The following is a 21,622-nucleotide window of genomic DNA, read 5'->3' on the forward strand; positions in this document are numbered from 1 at the left end:
ATCTCCCGTTCCATCCTTCCCTCACTCGTGAACAAGACCCCAAGATACTTGAACTCCTCCACTTGAGGCAGGAACTCTCCACCAACCTGAAGGGAACAAGCCACCCTTTTCCGACTGAGAACCATAGCCATGGACTTGGAGGTGCTGATTCTCATCCCAGCCGCTTCACACTCGGCTGCAAACCGCCCCAGTGCACGCTGGAGGTCCTGGTTTGATGGAGCCAACAGGACAACGTCGTCTGCAAAAAAGCAGAGACGAGATCCTGTGGTCCCCAAACCGGACTCCCTCCGGCCCCTGGCTGCGCCTAGAAATTCTGTCAATAAAAATGATGAACAGAACCATCATCATCATAGTACAATATGTGTGACAGAATTATATTCTGTTTTACATGATGATGAGGAAGAATTCAGCTCTTATTTAAAGTGTTTCAGCCATGCATCTTATGCACTTCAGCAGTTAGTCACAGTCCAGTGTAACAAGCTCTATGTTCAGCAGAGGATGCCAAATTTGCTCTTTCAACTCTAATGAAAGAAGGCATCCTCAAATTTATAAACATGGCTGTGAGAGGAACGATGGAATATTATGACATTCAAAGGGATGTAGGCTATATAAAAAAAACTTTTTTAACTGTAATCCAAGTTATTTTTTATGTTTACATTTTAGGCTTGTATCTGTAAACTTAATTTTGTAAGCTTGTATTTTTAGATTTCTGAATGCAGGTTTGTGCATTTAGTTTCAGACTTGCAGTCTTAATTTCACCAGGTGTGAGGCAAATAAACTTGGACAGGTAATGTATAGGCACATTCACAGACCTTTGACAGGTTTGCTGCATGGTCTAGTTTTGTCACTAGAGCTTCATAAGAAGGGAGAGGATGGAGCATTCAACTTCAGACCAGTTTGCATCTTTAGAGCCACCACAGCCAACATAACTGACTGTTGTCCTGTCGGTCATGTGACAGTCAACAGCTGGACAGTTGCAAATAATTTGGAGATCCAGCTGGACCACAAACTTCACACAGCCAGGTAATGACCACTTCATGTCCAAATCAGATGAGGTTAAAAGTAAACAATGTTGGCATGATTTTAGGATTAGCTTACTACTGCATTACAAGGTATCTTAGGTTTGTCTGGAGCTTAGGTGGACTGAATCAACATAACTGTTGCTGCTGCACTTAGTCATGATTTTTGTTAGTTTGTTTTTATTGTATTTTGTTTTGTTATAAACATCACTTTTTAACCATGATTTAACCCATTATGCTGGGGTTAACTGATGACTTTAACTCCACCTTCATTTATTCAATCCCACAGATCATATCTAAACATAATTTGGTCTTTATCTGAGTACTTTTGTAATTATTTTTCTTGCTTTGGTTCTTTACTATTTCCAAAGGCCTGTTGTCTTTACTAGAATTAAACCCTGAAAACATTCCACCATCAGCAGCCTGTCAGAAGTTGGATGTGCATCCTATCTTCTTTATAAAGCTCTGGTTACGAAACATGACCTTGCAATATACCTGCAAATGCACGCACCCACACAACTTTGTCACAGCCCTAACTTGACTGAACAAACCTGCAAAAAGGCAGGCAGCAACCTAAATAAGTGTACAAAATTAAGATGACAATTACAAACCTAAATGTACAAAAACTAAAATTACAAGTAATATAATTTTACACAAGGAACCATCTGTCACACTCTATGCATATGAATTTATATCACTGATGTAGTCTTGACTTAACTCACTATGTATTTATGTACAGTAGCTAATGCAATCATAGAGTATATAGCAAACCATGATTTTCTTAATGGATTCCTATAGGAGGCCTTGCAGAGAAGAAGACAGATTGTGCACCCTGTAATTTGCCTCCAAGTGTCTCTCACTGTTTGTGCTTATCTTTGTATGCTGTGTCTCTGCAACTGTATAGAGAAAGTCATTAAATGACACAAATTCATCTTTTGTAATTTTGGTTCATTCCATTATTTAAGAAGGTAACACATGATTGTGTCACTACAAGACTCAAGAAGGTTGATGTCTTGTGACACACATATTCAAAGATTCAAGATATTTTGTTATTTTGACACTGGTGGTCATTGTTACTCTACATACTTAAAGGTGTGTGTGTGTGTGTGTGTGTGTGTGTGTGTGTTTGCGTTTTTAATCTGTGAGTGTTTGTGTATATACACATGGATTTGCCTGCATAATGCATGGGTGATAAGCAGTTAGTTAAGCTAACTGCCATAGATGGTTATCTGTGTTTTTTTTGTGTGTGTTTTGGTTTTTACCGCTTTAGATTCTTTGTTACTGTATAGGCTATTATTAGCAAAGGTAATTATGCATTATTCATAACACCTGCGCTTTTTACATGGCTTCACAAGCTATGGTTTATGGGATGTGCAGGTTTATGCATGTTTTCTGTATCCCAGTTGGCACTGTGATGATTAAATGTACAGGATGTACATGCTGCTCAGATCAGGGCACCAGCTACAGTATGTGTTATGCCAGAAGAGGGTGCTCCACTGCATCAATGTTACCTTTTATCTGAGTGATTTGTCAGATACACAAAAGCATGCAGATGTTATTAACTGAACCACATATTCTATCAGGCTATGCATGTTTCAAAGTTTGACTCAGTCACTGGGCTTGTTGTTCTGATTGTAGAGCAAGGCTAGTCATCTTAATTGTGCTTTGTGTTTAAATACATATTGACCCTCAGCCAACCAGCACACAAACACCTAATCATGTCTGTCCATCCACACTACAGCTGGGCTTTTATGGGAAATGTGTGGTTGTAAACTAGTGAGAGTGTGTGTTTCACGCTTGTTGTGATGTATTCCTTATACTTAACACATTTCAGTCTGCATTTTACACACACATGTTTTTAGTTATAGTTTTGGCATTGCCTTGCTAACAGACTGTGTTAATAATACCCATTGTCTTACTACACTCACTCTGAGTACAGGGAATGTTTTGCTTCTCTTTGGAAGGACTATCAATTGTCTCCTTGGGGGTTTGTTTAACTGTTACTTGAATGCAGTGCCTGACTCTAGTGAAGTTGCATCATTATGCATATAGATTACTAAGTTGTATCTTTCAGTGGTCGGGGTGCCAGAGTTTTGTACATGTTAAGAGCTTATTTCTGTAGAGCCAGTGTTGTGTGGGCAAGTGGTCTGTCTCTCCTTTTTTACAGCGTTGTACAATAGCTGCCATGCAACTTCAGGGTTACTCACTTTGAGTAAAATGTTTGCTGATCAGTAGTTCAGCAGTCATTGACTCAAGCAAAGGTATCTGCTGTATGTTGCGATTTTTAGAAGTAACTCATGGAACTGGCTTGTCACAAATCATGTTTAGCTGGCTTTTCACAAGATAGATGTATGCTATCAGGGTTTTTTGCATTTGTCCATAATAAAGGTATTTGTTTCAGTAATAAATGATAAATGTATGTCTGCAGTTGTCTGTTGTTTGTTACCAGGGTAGAAACTTGCATTCTTTTTGCTAAGGCAAGCATCTTACTACCTTAATTAAACACAAATGGACTAACTAACACTTGCACCAGCTTCACATACTGTAGCTTTAAAGTGATTTTAGACTTTGTGGTGGACTGAAAAAGTATTATTGGGGTTTTATTGTCATCAGGAGCATTCCTTTAATTTCCTTAGGTATTTACTAGGCTCCTATTATTATATATTAGCTCTCTAGGTTTGCACATAGTTCTGTAGTTCTCATTTTGATAATATCAAGAGAAATGGAATGATGTAAAAAAGAAATATTTAACTGATATTTTTACTCTAATTATTGCTGCCAAATGTAGTCAGAAGACGTGCTTCTTTTGGAGGTGTTAAAAAGCTGTTGTTACCCTACTTTAGTCTGCTAATTGTATTCAATATTTGGCTCCTCTTCTGAAAGCCAAACCATGCCTACTTTCTAAAAAGTTTGGTTTCTAATAATTTTGTAAATATTTTCTTTTTTTTTTTTTTAGCAAACACCAGCAGACCTTTTTTTAGGCTTATCAGTGATACTGTCATTAATAGCTCCACTGATTAACACAGTGAATTGATTTGATGCTTTATCTGATGCGACATTTAAAAACTCAGTCTCTACTGATAAAAGCAATATAACCAAATCCTTTTCATGATTTATACTTTGCATACCACCTACCTCTAAAACAAAGACCAATTAGAATCTTGAAAATGGCACCCTCACATATTTCATAAAATGAATTCCAGTGACACACTCAAAACACATACATTTCTCTGTCATTCAGGATAGCTGTGCACGTGTTCTACTGTTCCGGGGAGCCAATAAAGAAATAAAGAACTACAACAGCCAAACTGCCTTCCAGGTATGTGTGGTATCCAAGAACCACTGTGTGCTACTGTGCACTATTGTGTGTATTATCATCCCTTGCATATTATGTACTGTATGTAGAGCTGAATGGATTGAATGATTTACATAACCTAATGTTGCTGCAATAAATATGCTGTTAAAAACCTAAGCAGCATAATGTCTCCCACCCCCGCTGGCTTAACATTGTGGTCAGTATCTGAATTTCAAACTTGTCTGATTGATGAAGTCTGCATGAAATTGATGCTGACAAAGGTTCCTCTGCAGATCACACTTAATTTGTTAGTACACAAGGCAGTCTGGTTCACACAGTGTCCGAGACCAGTGTCTGTCACACATAACAGAGCTCAGACATCTGCTACAACAAAGGACTAATCATATAAAACATTTATTAGATGTAAAAGAGGAAAAAATGGGAACATTTGGTTTTTATTTTTCCATTGAATAAAATTTTGCTGTAGTTAATGTGCTTTACTTACCCATACTCCTTTCTTTTCCTACCTCCAGGTGGCTATTATAGCAGGAAACTTTGATCTAGCTGAAATCATAAAGGTCCACAAAACATCAGATGTTGGTAAGTTACAGCAGTGGTGATAGGGAATGTCAAGTGTGAATGAGGTGTCAGGAAGACATCATATTGAAGATTGTGTGAGTGTGGTCAGTGGAAAAGCTCAGGAAATGTGAGAAGTGGTGTGGAGTTATAAAGGGAGATGAAATTATAAGGGATGTGGTGAATGTTACAGGAATATAATAGTTCTGTGTTGAGCAGTTTCTCTGACATGAACAAACAGGAAAACTCTGCCATCTAGCGTGGACAGGATATAATACCCCACACTATCATTGTGAAACAGTGTAATTCAGACTTTTTTTTCCCTTTTAACAACAGACAGGTAAAATAAGAATCATGTGTAATGTGTGGGATTTGTGGTTTATTCATTCTAAATAAGTACAGTTCCCACTCCTTAATTACACTATCCAGCCATTGTGCTGGCATGTGTGAACTTAAATACACATTGGTAATTATTTAGCAAGTTTAAAAGTTTCATGACAGGAATATTTAATTAGCAGCTACAACAAAAATCCAACAGTTATTATTGAAGATTCTAAGCAGCTATTCTTAATTTTTTTTTTTTCATTCCTCAGTGATCAGTAGTCAAATATGGCAATTCATACAGTTTATAAAGCACTACTGTGGTCTGATAATCTCACCTTATTGCTGCAGAAACACCAGTGTAAAATCTGTTGCGCCATTTTGACCCTTGTGTAAAAGTCAGCATATAGTTTATATTTGCATAAAGACATTGCAAATGGAATCACAGCCTCCTGCCCGATTGGTGAGACCTAGTAAAAAGCTTTAAACAAATTTGAGTGGCCTTGAGATGTTTGCAGTTACAATTATTTCACTGTCAATGTATTCTGCTCATTGTTCATGCTACAGTATCTTCACATCTGTTAAGAGGTACTCTAGGCCTGCATGTGCATCTTTCTGCTCCCAGTGCCTTTCAGGGAGACCCCCTCCTACACCAATCGTCGACGTGTAATGCCTGGCCCCCTGCCCTCGCCACGTTCTTTGCTCCGCTCTGCGAGTGACAACAACCTTAACGGAGACCATGATCTCATCCACGGCCCAGCCCCCCGAGAAATCCGTGGCCGTCAGGGTCACTCCCCTGTCCCTTCACTGCGCAGTCTGCCAGCCTTTGGGCAGCAACACAGCAGTCTTGGAGAGGTAGGATGGAGCTAGTCAATCATATGTCTGTGTGCAGATTTTAGCATATCATTATGACTATAGGAAACTAGTACAGGAGCAAAAGATACATTCACCATATCTTATTGATGAACTCCTTTTGTGTTATAGAGTCCATATGTCACACAGAGATGACTATGGTGTTATACTCATGCAGGTGATTCTCATCTCTTCTCCTGCTCCATGTCAGAGCCGTCATGGTGAGATCCCTGACAGCAGTCTCCAGAGTACTGGCAGCTCCAGATCCTCCCATTCCCGCTCACCTTCACTACATCACATGCATGAAGAGGAAAAGCCAGTTCCCAGAAGATCCCACAGTCATGGCTACCCTCACGGACATGGCCCTCGTGGAAGACTCAGGTGTGTAGAATTTGCTTTGACCTTAATTCAGCCATGTGCTATTTCTGGCGATTAGGCAACTGAATCAATTTTCAGAGAGCTTTCTAAAAAAAATGTATCTTTTTCCTTCTGCTCTTAATTTATGTTTTACACTTGCCAATCTTGGCAGAGATTCACTTGAAATAGATAATGTGTGATTGTGAATGTGTAGCTGCTTTGGTATTTAAACCTAATTTTAACAGCAAAAAGCCCCATTTCATGTATCTGAATCACTTGTTAGTCACAGTGCAGTGTTTTGCATCTTGTTCCATCTGCTATCGTCTGCCACTGGTGATAAACATGACATACTGTAACATCAGTCATTGTAGAATCTTGTTTATTTATTCATACATCAATCCCAGGCACATATGAATGTTGTGTTCATGGTGAAACTGTACTTGAAAAGGAAAGTCTTTTATATAAAGCATAAACTGTGAATTGCAAATGAAAACGTGTGCTAACAGGTTTATAGTGACACATTGAAATGGTGATCAGTAAGAGGTTTGTTGTATGTGCATTTGGTGTATTTGTTATATGGCAATGCTCCTGTTAGGGCATGAGGGCAATGATTAGTGGCATGGTGTGTGTTTGGCAGAGACAACAAGCCTGTGCAAGGGTGCTTGCACAGTTCAGAGACATACAGATGGAGAGGAGCTAATAATTATCACCACAGGGACCAGTTGAAGACTGCCAAAACTGTGTGTGTGTGTGTGTGTGATTGTGTGTGTGTGTGTGTGAGAGAGAGAGAGAGAGAGAACAACTGAGAGAAAGTGGATACATTCTAACATTAGAGCTATGAATAATGTCATTGGACAAACCACTTAGTTCAAAACAGCTTGTCACTTGATTGACAGATAAATTCACAGATGTAGCTGTGCTGCTGGATGCGGGAACAAATCTCCTCCCTTGTACTTTGAACCACTGGACAAACTGCACAGTAAACTAGAGTTCTGGACTTGGATTGAAAGATTGAAGTGGTTTACTGACACTACTGTTTGTGAAGCTTTTGATTATAACTGTATTTCACAGCAGTATCACCCACAGAGCACACACTTAATGCAGTTCCTGAATGGGTGTACAGTATGCGTGTGTTTGCATAAAACTGTTAAATGTCTGACAGGTGAATTTCATTACAGACACGACTCCAGCCACACCACCCTCTCCTCTAATACTGTCCTGTTACTTTATTAAATCTATCAAGCACTCATTCATGCAAATATTGCAGCCAGAGAGAAGTCAATATCCTTAACATCAGGTAACATACACACATCGCACAGCATAGAAGCTAAGGCTCTGAAGTTTTCATTCTGAAATTGAATTATACGAAGTGAATGTGGATCACTAATAAACTCACTGTGCAGTGTTAAACCATCATCCTCTCTGCTGTACACTGTGAACCTTTTTTGTAACAAATTACAGTAAGTGCATCTTCATCTGCTGTATCTGGCACTACACTGACAGTCATATTCACTGACAGAGATGCACATCCTTTGCTTTGTCAGTGTTCATTTTGTACAAGGTTGATTAGAGGGTGAAGAAGGGGAAAAGGATAGAAGTGAGCAAAAAATGAGACTCGCAGGTTTAGTGAGTCCACTGTGTCCGGAGTTGAAACCTTGTTCTTCATTGTGTATTACCCTTATATAAAATACTGAAGTGAGGTGAATGTATAAAAACCCAAAACAAGCAGTCGGTCTCTAGGACCTAAACCTGCACTCAAGTGTCCTTGAATATTTTCTCTCTAATATTTCTCCCTTCCTCCCTTTGTTTCTCTTTCTGACCTTGTGTTTATGCCCATGGTAATTCTGGAGGCATTATGAGTACCAGGGGAGTGTGAAATTAGCTTGGCTGGTCAACTGTCCACGCAGCAGCAGACTCCAGCAAGTTCCTGTGGAAGTCACCAGCACTTCTTCCTCTTTGGGTGTGTGCAGTTCTGCCAAGGTTCAGTAGCTTGAGCAGGCTGCAGCAGAAAGTTTAGATGGAGACAATAGAGAGCATAAAGAGAGGTCAGAGTGGCTTATTAAGATTAGATCAATAAAGAATAACAACGCACACCAAGGCAGATTAAAGCAATGAAGTGTGGAACACTCACTTGGCCTGATGTGGTAGAAAGAATACTAAGAATGAATGCTGGTTGATAATATCATAATATGGCAGAATTTTATTTAGAACAAAGCCAATTGAACCTGAGGTTAATTAACTACCTACCATAATGGGCTGTGCATACAAAAAGCTAACTGCTCATCGAGAGGACACTATTTTGACAGTGTCAGTGACAGAAATTATGATGTGCTGTGCAGTTTGCTCAAGTAAAACAGAAAATGTTACTGAACAGAAGGTACCAACTTTTATCTTCTTGTATAAATTTTTTTGCAACAGCAAAGATACACATTTTACATTTTTATCCAACTTCCAGTGCATTTGTCATGGTGACATAAGGATCAGAGAGTATCACATATGGATCTGTAAGGTGTCAAGTTTATTAAAAGTATTGCCTGCACAGCTGCTCTCTGTTAAATTCCCACCAGCGGCTGAACAAAATGTTTGAATGTCAGGATAAGTAACTACCCTTTATCTGAAAAGTGTGGGGAAAGATTTGGATACAGGAGAATAATGAGAAATTTTGTCATTATCTATAGGGTGGATGAGGAGCAGGATCCTGTTCACATCATAAATTGCATAAATTGTATCAGATGGCTAATATTGATAGACAAACAATGATCCTTTTGTTTTTGGCTTTTTATCTTCCATCTTTGTTTAAAACAGACCAATAACATGCCTGTACCTCAGGTATTTTAACTACTCTTCAGCAATCTGCCACTCATACTGGTCCACGTCGTGGTACTTTAGTGGCTTGCTCTGATATTCTTCTTTACAGCCATAACTTCCAGCTCTTCCTGGGGGATTCTAAAGCATTCCCAGGCCAGATTTTATATGTAAACTCTGCAGTGTGTTTCGAGTCTGTCCTGGGGTATCCTCCAGGACAGAATTTGTGAATTTCAACATATTTCTGGAAGAAGTGGCCATGACTGTGTACTGTACCAACTTCACTGGTTACCAATCTCAGATTGTATTCGGTATAAGGTGCTGTTACTAATATTTAAAGCATTGCATGGCCTCGCTCCTTCCTACCTGGCTGAACTTGTATTACCATTATATACCTGTCCATTGGTTAAGATCTACCTCAGCAGGTTTACTTTCAGATTTTAAACAACAAACAATGGACACTCAAGCCTTTTCTTGCATCACACCATGATACTGGTGCCCTTCCACAAGGTGGGTGTAGGTCTTCCAGTACCTTGCTTTTCATGTTGGCGCTAAAGACACACCTTTTTAGGCAGACCTTTGGCCAGTAGTTCATTCACTGTATTAGTGATGTTTACCTGAGTGTTGGGCACTGGGAAAGTGCTTTAGAAATCTAATTAAACATATCTTAAATGCATTATTATTAATTATTATTATTATTACATTTTTTGTCTTCAGAGTCTACATTCTATTTCCTCTTTGAAAGCTGTAAACAATGCCACATTGGGCAAGAATAATGAGAGAGCATATATATGCATCAAGGCAAGGACATGCATGATAATCTGAATGCAAAGTGTGATGCTGATTATGAATGTGTTTATAATGGCCTCATCTCACATTGGAGAGCTGGCTATTTGAGGAAAAAGCTATTTACCTAAGAAGGCAAGGCAGTCATGTGAGAAAATGCTACACTGAAACTGTTTAGTTTGATAGCATCTGTGAAAATGGCATTTAATGACATTTGCAGTTGCATCTTCAGAGTTATGCAGGCAGGTCATAGATTGTGACAGAAACCAAGGCAGCTAGTGTCATTACTGAGTTGTTGCAGTGTTAATCTGCTTCACTGAATTTATTGATCCTAATCAAGCATCTGATTAGTTGGCATGACGAGACTATAGGTTTTAGGATTGCTAACAACAAGGTTCACTTACCTTGAATAATTTCAAGTTTGGTTCAGTCTTGAAAACACAGGTGTAGAGGTTAAAGGCTCATAATACCTAAGATGCAAACATTTGCTCATGATTTAGCATAAAATGACTTAATTCACTTTACTTTTTGTTGCTTTGTGCATCTTGCAACTTGATGCAAAGATTTATATGTATGCAGGTTTTGTTTAAGTATTTCATTTTAAAAATAAAAGTTGTAAACCTTACATACATACATTTCTATATGAAGAATATAACAGTACTGGAAGTCAAGGTTATTGTGATACGTGTAAGCTGTGTACCACATGCTGTAGCTATAAGTGCAGTGTATTTTTTCAGTGAGATTGCTCAAATATATGAGTTGAGAAAAGAGAGCAAATAGTCAATTTGGGCTATGAACAATGTATTTTAAGGCAAATGATTAATAACAAATTAACAGTTATAGAGATCCAAGTTCATGTTGTAGACTCTATCAGTGCATTTGTTTGGTCTGTTTTTTCTTTCATTGACAGTTACCATCGTTACAGAGGCATGACTGGTGTCTTAGGAAACAATGGAGCTTTTGTAATATTTTGTGTGTATGTGTGTATTTATGTGTGCATGTAATGAATCCTACATCTGTATCTTGTCAAAGCCACTCTTAATAAGGCACAATGGAAAAAAACAGTGAAATACTTTAAGATAAACATAATAACAGTCATAATTGAAAAAGTTGATACATAAATAAGTAAGTAAACATGGTAAAACCTTATATTCAAAAGCCAGACCAAAGAGGTAGGTTTTAAGTTTATGTTTAAAAGTGTCTACACTGTCAGCTGATCTCAGATCCTCAGGCCAGCTGTTCCAATGATGTGGAGCATAAAAACCAAAAGCTACCTCACCAAATGCTTTTGTTTTGTAGTTTTCTTATTTCATCTCATTTCATCAAATTTCAGAATAACAAAATTAGATGACGTGGTGCACTGTTGCTTCATAGCAAGAAGCCTTTGGTTTTGAGTTTATATGTTCCTCCTGTGCATGCGTGGGGGGCACAGTTTGAACATGTTCCAAAAACATGCAGGTCAGGTGTAATTGGTGACTCTAAATTGATCATATTTCAGAATGCGAGTGTGTATGGGTTGTCTGTGTCTTCTCTGTATGTGTCAGCCCAGTGATTGATTGGCATCCTGTCAGAGATGATACCCAGTGTCAACTGGTATTGTCTCCAGGCCCCCCACAACACTCAAGGATAAGCAGATATAGCCAATAGATGGGTGGAGGGAGGTATAAAGCTGTTCCTTTGGGCTGTTAAAAATGTATTACAAAAATGTATTACTGAGAGGCTATGCAATGATGTGGACTACCAAAAGCCAGGCCTCACAATGGTAACTTAGACCATAGAGAGTTAAAGAATATCCTACATAAATTGAGAAATGTATGTAGGATTGCTACATGCTTGCTATTGAGAAATGGTAAAACTTGTCATTGCTGTCAAGTTGAAGTGCAGTTGTCACTTAGCTTCATGCTTTGAAAAGGTCATTAAAAACAAAAAGAGAACAGAAGCCATCTCCACCCTTCTGTCTGACACATAGATAACATGTCAACCTGACCATAAGCTCAACTACAGGGAGCAGCTGGGTTCAAGCTGTATATATAACCTCACACTAGATGTATGGGGCAGCCAAGGTGTGTGGGTGGAGGAGTAAGATTTGCACCACTGAATTAATTAACTCAATTTTTTTTTTGACTGTTTCACTTTGACATAGCCTATCCCTGCTTCTTCAGCCCTTACTCCCCAATGAGAACCACGCCCCCCTCGTCACAGCTCTCTTGTGTGCTGATGATGTTCAGTGGTGGGGCTCAGACATTAACATGCAGCAGCCATCCCAGCCCTTCAGTCCCTGCTGTAATTGGAAAGCCGTCAGCAAGTTGTTGTTTCGAAGGAGAGGGGGACAGAGAAGGAGACGTTGGGTGAGATGGGGAAAGCAAGAAAAGCAAGAGAGAGTGGGGGAGAGAAAGAAGCTTAAAATTAGGAAAGGTGTAGACAGAAGGATGGGAAAGAAATGGAAAGGCATAGCAGGATGGATTTAAGTGAATGAAAGAATGAAGGCTATAAAGTGACTGATACAATGTGCTGGGGGAAGAATGCAAGATACTGAAAAGAGGTTGAAAGGCAGATAGCCAGGCATAAAGGGGTTTAGAGATTGCTAATCTTTCAAGGAAATGTTATCACTTGATATAGTGAATGAACAGTGAATTTATCTGTATCTGTAATAAACACAAATATGCACTCAAGTAAATTCCAGCTCAGGTAAATGTATACAGTATGTTATGGATATATACTCAAAGTATTACACGTGTTTTACATGACGTGTGTCAAAAATGCTTGAGAGAAAGCGTCGACAACACAAGCAAGAGCATGATCCTAAATGCAACAAACAGTGGTGGCAAAGTAGTGATGAATGAAGACTAGGCGGAGCTCTGTCGTTGCCATATTAGAATTCATCACCAGAGAGGGAGGGGGGGCGGGAATGAAGGTGCACTGCAAAAAAATGTTGGAGGGGGATAAGAAGGTGAAATGGAGAGAATGAGAGAGAGAAGGAGGAGATGCAAGGAGCTTTTTGCTCCCCCGCCCCATTGCACACTAGCACCCACACCCTCACTCACAGACAAACACACACAGATATTCACACGCATGCTCTCACAACCTGCCTCAGGGAGCCATGGCGCATGCACACTTGCAGACAGACAGACAGGGGAAGATCAGTCGTGCTCTGGGACTAGTGTTTGTATGTGTGTGTCAACGATGTGTTGGCAACATGCTGGTGGTGGCGTATGGCATGCTAGCGAAGGTGCAATGTTAGGAGCGGAGGGGGCTGTGAGTGAATGTGCCTGCGTGCACGGTTAGAATGCACATATCAGGCTTGCGGTGTACGAGTGTGAGCAAGCCGTCAAAGGGGAGGGGATCCACGGAGCGCAGCAGCAGTAGCAGCAGTAGCAGCAGCAGCTCTGCCAGAGCGTGTGTGTGTGTGTGTGAGGGGTGGAGGGGAGAGGAGAGGCAGACACGGCGGGACTCCCAGGAGGAGTGGGAGTCGGGGAGCAGACTCAGCCTCTCTCCTCCACAGCAAGAGAACCAGGATCCAAGGACAAGGCGGGACCAGTAGACCAACTTGGAGCAGCTGGAAGTGGGGACACATGGGGAATCTCTGTTCCTTCTTCTGCTGGATCCCAAACTCAGGATGTATTTGACTAGGGGGGGCTTCCAGACAGATCTGACAAGCCCACACAGAGACGGAAACAGTGCAGTTCCTCCCACCATTTCTTTTTCTACCTCGGTTTGGATGTGGGGGAGAGGGGAGAGATAGGAGAGGATAAAAGGGAGAAAGAAGGATATTGCATGTGCTATTAAGGAAGGAAGAGAGGGAATAAGGAGAGGAGAAGCAGCAAGAGTGGTTGGGAGGAGTGTACTCTCCTCTCATGATTCTTCTATGGAACACTGACTGTTGATTGTCAGGCACTGAGACTTGTATATGAATCCCTCCCTGGCCACCATAACAGCCAGGGGGAGTCTCCAGGTTGCTGTCCCGCTGTTGACCATGTCTGTGACCACAGGCTTCAGCTACCAGCTCCCTGGAATCACCACAGTAACATATGTGTTTGTTTACAGCCCAGGCTCAGTGCAGCGTGACCCAAGCCCCCCTCATCACATCCCTCCAGCGCTGACGGGCCCTCGCGGGCCCAAACGGAAACTCTACAGTGCTGTCCCAGGACGTACCTTCATTGTTGTCAAGCCCTACACACCACAGGGAGAGGGAGAAATCCAACTCAACCGAGGAGAGCGGGTCAAAGGTAGGTGGTCTACTTTTATTTGTGTTACTATGGGTTAAATCCTTTCGCTTAACCTAACTACTACTTCATGGCTCAGCTGCTATCAATATTCTATATATCATACTGTGTTTGCAGCTCACCGCTAGTAATGGCTAGGATCTCCTGTGGAATCCATGGCTACATGTGGCTTGCATGGCTGTCATAGTTGGCTTTGTTGCAGAATTAAAATGCAGACCTTCCTGTGTCTCATACTTCTCAGATACAAAGCACACCATTACTTCACTGTGTTTTTGTCTGCAAAGCGGTTATTAATCTCAACCCGGACATCATTTCAGTGTGGTTTGAGCTTGATATTCTAAATTATCAATTCATTCACCTTGTAAATGTGCTGTATTCTGCTTTACACAGAGGTGCAGTGGCTTTGCTTTCATGTGTTTGTGTGTATGCTTTTGTCTCCATTCATGCTTCACTCAAGACTATGACTGTAATGACGTAGAAGGTAAACTTAATAATATTTTTTTCACTCTGTATCTCTCCCATTCACCCCAGTGTGTCAACTCTTCACCTGTGGTGTGGCAATTAGTTTTTGACACTGTTTTAATCCACTTGAGATAGGTGTATCTCAGTATAAATCTGTGATGCTTTCAAGGAGAGCGCATGCAAATTCAGCCAGGTCCTCTGTACTTGTGGTCGTTGGTATGCGTAGATACACTGTCCTTCCTCTTCTCTGAGAGTGCTTCCCCCCGAACACACAGCAACTTTTCTCCCTCCTCTTATCACCTGTCTACAGGCAACCAGCTCCACATTGACCCTACATCCTACCACACATACATCACCATGGATCAAACACATTAGCTTAATGGAAACAGTTCCCTTATGTCCTTAGAAAGACTGGAGAGAGACTGGCCACACTCATTTTGAAACCACTCAGGTTCCTTTCAGATTAGCAGAGGCACAGGAAGTACAGTCTAAGGGTCAATTTGGAATCTCAGTTAGGATTTTGTACAAAAAACACACATATTCTTAGCTCTCTTCTGGTTTCTCAAAAACATTCAATAGCAAACTACACACAAACAGCCTAAACCAACTGGCAAGGCCCCTTCTCTCTGCCTGGATACATACTGAAGTATTCCCACCCCTCTCTAGGTGTTTTCTGTCTTTACACACACTTACCAGCAGACCTCCTCCTGCATATTTTGAGGGCTCTTCTTTGTAGCATTGTGTTTGTTTTCTGGAAAAACTACTGTCATTTGCACAGGAATTACTAAAACTAGTTATAAACAATTCAGACTGAAAAACTGAGACAAATTTTTGCTGAACAAAACTTAAATGATACCGCGTTGTCTGAAACTGTGATGCATAGTAATGTTTACACTGTTATCAGAAATGTGATGACTCAACAGTAGCCAGCATGGCTCCATCTACTGAATTTGTGTTGGTGCTACTGAATCCATAACCCTGCCACTAATGTGAACACACACTGTCTTGCTGTACTTTCATGTTGGCCATGCAAGAAACAAGCTCTCAGTTGCATGGCTGCCAGCTTCATGGCTTAGCCAAGTAAACCATCTGGCTCTGTTATGCAACACTGACCATCATAACCATCACCGTGTTGCATTCACTATGCTTCTGTGGAGCTAGGATATAAACTGAGAAATACATCACTGATGTCAACTGGTTGTTCAGCAGCTTAAACTCCCTGTGCAGTCTGGGGGTTTGCTTTGGTAACCAAATTCTGTATAAATGCACTTAGTCCGAGCAGAGACTGACCAGCCCTCCTGGTGCACAGAGAGGATACGCTTGAGAAACCACTTCTTTTAGAGATGGACAGCCCTTAGTTTGATGCATAATGCATTTCATCTAATCTGCATTCATAAATGGATGAGTTGCTAATAGTAATAGGGCTCATTTGCAATGGAGGACAAGAGGAGATAAGGCAAATAAAAGAGAGGGAAAAGATAGGAGGATTTATTCAACCTCTGGATTAAGTTAACAAACAAATCAAAAACTTATGCACTTTAAGGGATGCTGACTGAGGTTAATACAAGCTTACATGGGTTTGTATATGCATTTATGTGAAGTAAGAATCAGCAGAACTGTTTGTGCCCTGAAGCTAACTTTGATGCTGCGTTGGATTACAGACATGTTGATGAGTTAGTTCGATAATTTGACTCTTTACTCTCCAAACCCCTGAAACACACACATACTCTTTCATACACTCATTTCTCTCTTCCTGTTCATGTCCTCACACCTTTGTTAATCACCAGCCCTACCACAGGAGCATCTTTATGTTGAGATTGGACTAGGTAAATCTTTCTAAATGTTTTTTATGTGCAAGTGGGTGTGACATTTGTGTGTAAGCATCCATGCTTATACAAGTAAGTATTAGCATAATTGTTTATTAGCTCATCTGTTTGTAGGACCAGTTGGTGGCCTGTTGAGGAAGTGTATCATACTGGGAAAGGTAACGTCTTCGACCTAGAGATCTAGTCCAGTTGATTTTTTCAGTTTACAGATGGGCACCAAATTAAAGGAGAAACATAAATCAGTGGTCTCTTCCAAGATGACTATGCGTGCATCCATAGGACACATGGGTCACTGAATGAAAATGATGTGAATTGTATGCTATGGCCTTGGCAGTCACTACATCACAACCCAGTTGAGCACCTATGGGAGATTTTGGACCGACCTGTTAGACAGCGTCTCCACCACCATCATCAAAACACCAAATGATGCAATATCTGTTGAAAGAATGGTGTTCATCTCTCCAGTAGAGTTCAGACTTGTAGAATCAATGCCAAGGCAAACTTGAAGCCATTCCGGTGGCACATGGTGGCCCAACACCTTACTGAGAAACTTCATGTTGGTTTTTCCTTTAATTTGTCTTGTGCCTGTACTGTATGCCAAACTGTATTACAGTCTACATAGATTCTGTTGTAATGGGAGTCATACCGCCGCTGTCAGCAGCAGACTGTTTCTGGTCAAGTGTGTTTGTAGCAAAGCCTTTTGAATATAACACTGTTGAACAGTAAAAAATTGCACACTATGATGAATTTCTTGTTTTTTCTACTGTTTACAGTGAAGGATGACTATCTGGACCTGGATGGTTAATACAGCAGAGCTTTACACAGTAGCAACATCTTCCTTAGTATTCTGTTTTATGTAAAACCCACAGCAGAACTAACCATGGCATTTCACTTTACAAATACATTTGTCTTAACATGAAGGCCTTGATATTGTGATTATTACTTGGTTTTTGCTCAAATCAGCTTCATTTTGCAGCTGAGGTGTACAAATTCCAAACCTTATATTAGGTAAAGTGAAGCGTCTTCCTAAATTATTTCTTTACACAACATGACAGGGTTTTTTTTTTTACTGTGTACAATAACCAAGTAAAATTTAAACCTCTATCTTATTCAATTCAAAGAATCCCTGTAAAATTGTGTGTGTGTGTGTGTGCAATGTTTCCTCATCAATCTATACTTAATAACAAATTTAAAATTTAAAACATCTCATTTGCAAAATTATTCAGCTATAGCACTCCAAACTGTGGTCCGGAGCATTCTGTTAGGTTTACTTGATGTGTCTAGAACTTGATTAGAGTCCACTTGTGGCAAACTGGATTGATTAGACATAATTTACAAAGCCATACCCATAATTCACACTGCATGACAGGACAAAAACCAAGCTTTGGCATCCTAGGAACTCACTCTAAGCATCTGAGGTGAAATTGTAGTGAGGCGCAGACCAGGGAAAGGGTATAAAGCTATTTCTAAATTGTTTTGAGTGTTCCCATGAGCATACTGGCCTCAGTTAATGGGAAATGGAAGACGTTTGGAATAGGGCTGCTCGATTATGGAAAAAATCATAATCACAATTATTTTGGTCATGATTGAAATCACGATTATTTTACACGATTACTCATTGACTTTGGAAATATGTTGCATTTATTGAACAGAACAGTGAAAAACAGATTAAGACAGATAAAACAGATAAAGGCAAACAAGACCAACAATGTAGTGCATTTCCACAACTTTTTTAAAAACAAGCAAATAAAATATAAATTATAAATAAAATAATAAATAAATTAGTCCAAAATAAGTTTGCTCACGTATGTGCCTTAACAAACTGAAACATTTTACAACATTCTACATTTTAAACCTAATTAACAGTAGTAGAAGTACTCTGCTTTTGATACTTCATTAGCCACTTCTGCACGGCATTTTTCAAATAAAGCAGGCAGAGCAACTCTCCTGAAATGGTGTCGAGATGGCAAAGCATAACACTTGTCCAGAGTATCATTTTTCTGAATCCTTTGTTCTCAACCGTGCTAATAGGGCGCATGTTTTTGGCTGTTGCAGTTTTGTGTTCCTCTGTGTCTATATGAAATGTAAGAAAATGGAAAAGCAAGAATCTGTGAGCTTGAGATAATGTGCAAATTTTACTTTTTCATCCTTCATATTTACTTGTTATTAGCACATATAACCACATGTACAACAGTTGTTAAGCCTGAAATACATGTTTAGTTTCAATTATTGAATTAATTGCTAGAATCTCAAAAAGTGCCTGTTTTATTCAGCCAGTTTCTCGTCTATTATCAAGAATTGCTTTTAAAAACTCCTAGTGTTTACTCAGTGATTGTGAGTCCATTGGTCTGCTGTCTAAGAGCAATGTCTCTAGACGGTCAACTTCTGACCAAACAGCTCCACTGTCCACTATTTAGTGAGGTCATCCACATCCAGCTCCCCAAGCACACTGTTAGTCTCAGGTAATAAGATGTGTTTGTCCTTCCTCACTTGCTGACTGCTACTGGACCACAAAAATAGCATGTACTTGGTATCATGGGGTGAATTTTTGTGTGTGTGTTGTTGTGAGGTGATGGGAGTTCAACAAATTGGTGCTCCTAAGATTATATGATCTTATCATTCGCATGGACACATTAGTGTGCACATACAGCTCCATACACAGATACAAAAACTGTACATGACACTTGTTCAAACTCAGCACACAATTGCAGGTACAAACATCACACAGGAACACAAAAACACATTCAAAGGAACAGATGTTGGTATCAGCATGGTGCTTACCCCCTTGGGAGCATTAACTGCCCATTCAGGACATCCTTCACCTCAACAAGGTGACACATTTAAGAGTATGCTTCCGTAATGGTGTATTACATCTCACACACACACCACATATACCTTTTCCAAATGCCATTATAAATCTTGCAGACAGCCGTGAAAATGAAACCAGTGCAAGTAACGTTGAGATTAGACATTCACAAACATGATTAATGGGGTTTGGCCGCACTCAGTGTGTGCAGAATATTAACACTGCTATGGGCCATGGAGGATACCTGGTCCAGCTATACTCACACAAATGCACACTCGTGTACTGGATTGGATGAATGGATTAATCCAGGTCCAGCTTCACACAGGCTCAGAAAGCAGCTATTATTGCTGTTATAAACTCGGTGAAGACATAGTATAGCTCAGCCATTTAATAATACTGCCATACTTAACCACCTGCCATATAACTGTAATAGCTATTTTTGAACCCAGTGTCTGAAGATACTGTATGCTTCTCTTTTCATGTACGTAATTCTCTCCAACAGCTACATACACCACTGTATACATATGTACACTGATGTGTATGCATTAACAAGGCCAAGATACAAATGAAGGAATGTGCAATGCAGTGTTCTTGACTACACATCTTGCTGTTAAGACTAAAATGCATATGCATCTATCTGTTACCAAGCAACAGGTGCTAAGTGCATTACAGGTTGAACATGTCATTTTAAGGCAGAAATTTGTACATCCATACTATACATACATACCAGCCATCATATATTCCTTTCTCACCCCCACCGGGCGGTGTGTATGTCTTCTTCAACCTCAGGTCCTCTCCCAGAGGCCTGAGAATTTGATGTTGTTCCTGGGAGCCACTTGTCATTCTTAGGAATCACAACCCTGAGTGCTCCTACCACTGCAGGGATCTCTTTGGCCTTTCCCTTCCACATCCTTTCCAGTTCCTCTTTCAGACCCTGGCAATTCTCCAACTTCTCATACTCACTGATGTTGCTGTCACCTAGGACTGCTATATCTATCACCACTGCTGCCTTCTGTTCCTTGTCTACTACCAAGATGTCTGGTTGGTTGGCCAGTACCTTGCTGTCTGTCTGGATTTGGAAGTCCCACAGGCTCTTCACCCTGTTCTTCTCCACGACCTTCTGAGCAGTTTCCCATCTGGACTTGGGAGTGTCTAGCCCACACTCAGCACAGATGTTTCTGTACACAATGCCAGCCACTTGGTTGTGCCGTTCAGTGTATGCTGTTCTTGCCTGTGTTTTGCATCCTGCCACTATGTGCTAGACTGTCTCTGAGGCCTCTTTGCACAGTCTGCACCTGGGGTCCTATCTGGTGTGGTAGACCCCTGCTTCTATTGATCTGGTAATTAGTGCATGTTCTTGAGCTGATATGATCAGTGTCTCAGTATCAGTACTGAGGCACTAGAAATATTCCTTCATTTTATCTTTTTATCTGCTATTTGCGAATCAGGCTGAGTGAAAGTCTGTATGCTAAGTGTTGAATTTAAACTAAAAATCACTGGTAGCTTTCCACAGTGACCGTAGGGTGAAATAATTAGACTTCCTTTTGTCTCTTAGCATAAAATGTATCACGTGCATGTGAATTTTTTCATATGTGAAAGTATGAGCATCTCTCCCTTGTTTGTATCATGAAATGTGTGGTGTGGTGTGTGCACTTGCATAAATGTACAAGTATATGGACTACCTTTGTCTCTTTTTTTTTCAGCATAATATAATGTACTATAATTGCCTCCCACAAGTTACATAAACAGCATCCGCCATGTATTCAGCAACCAGCTGTCCTAATAGCCAGGGCACAAATGGAAGAAATTATTTCGTCTCCTCTTTTCTCATTGCCACTGGCTTTGTCTGTCTCTGTCCTCTTACTTTATCTCTTTTATACACACACAGTCGGTATGCAATTGTGACAATAGCCACCTTCTTTTATACGTACAGTATTCTATTAGATATTGACTTTTTCAGGTATTTTGGAAACTCATCCTTCCTCATGGGGAGCAGATGCTGATCTCCATCATGTAAATCATTGACTTTTAAGGTGACAACTTGGTTTAAGGTTCGTGTAACATTAGAGTTAGGTCAAGGTTCAGGTAAGGGTTAGGATTAGGCAAGTACTGGTTATGCTTAAGATTTGGGTAAGTCTCCAGGAAATGATTGCAAGTCGATGTAAAGTCTCCACAAGAAATGCATGTGTGTGTGAACAGGTTCACAGGCCTATGGCAAGAACACTGAGGTCACAGTTAACCTTCTAGTCATCCAATCAGACTAGCAGCAGGGTGCAAAGTCTCACCCACACATC

General features: G+C 40.3%; 1 protein-coding gene across 10 annotated transcripts in view; it reads left to right on the plus strand.

Moving 5' to 3' along the window:
* Positions 1 to 21,622, plus strand: part of shank3a (SH3 and multiple ankyrin repeat domains 3a) — a 166,570-nt gene that overhangs the window by 94,322 nt on the left and 50,626 nt on the right. For 7 of the 10 annotated variants that reach the window (XR_002275821.1, XR_002275822.1, XM_020611874.1 and 4 more), the window contains 6 exons: positions 4,261 to 4,338; positions 4,848 to 4,914; positions 5,837 to 6,066; positions 6,242 to 6,444; positions 14,056 to 14,237; positions 14,692 to 14,715. Coding sequence is in view for 8 of the 10 variants with exons in the window: in XM_020611874.1 (XP_020467530.1) it covers positions 4,261 to 4,338; positions 4,848 to 4,914; positions 5,837 to 6,066; positions 6,242 to 6,444; positions 14,056 to 14,237; positions 14,692 to 14,715 (784 nt within the window). In the remaining 2 variants the exon portion in view is untranslated. The remainder of the gene's footprint in view (positions 1 to 4,260; positions 4,339 to 4,847; positions 4,915 to 5,836; positions 6,067 to 6,241; positions 6,445 to 14,055; positions 14,238 to 14,691; positions 14,716 to 21,622) is intronic. The other 3 variants (XM_020611883.1, XM_020611909.1, XM_020611900.1) reach the window with 2 other exon arrangements.

This window comes from Monopterus albus, unplaced genomic scaffold (assembly GCF_001952655.1).
Source record: "Monopterus albus unplaced genomic scaffold, M_albus_1.0 scaffold5.1, whole genome shotgun sequence".
NCBI lineage: Eukaryota > Metazoa > Chordata > Actinopteri > Synbranchiformes > Synbranchidae > Monopterus > Monopterus albus.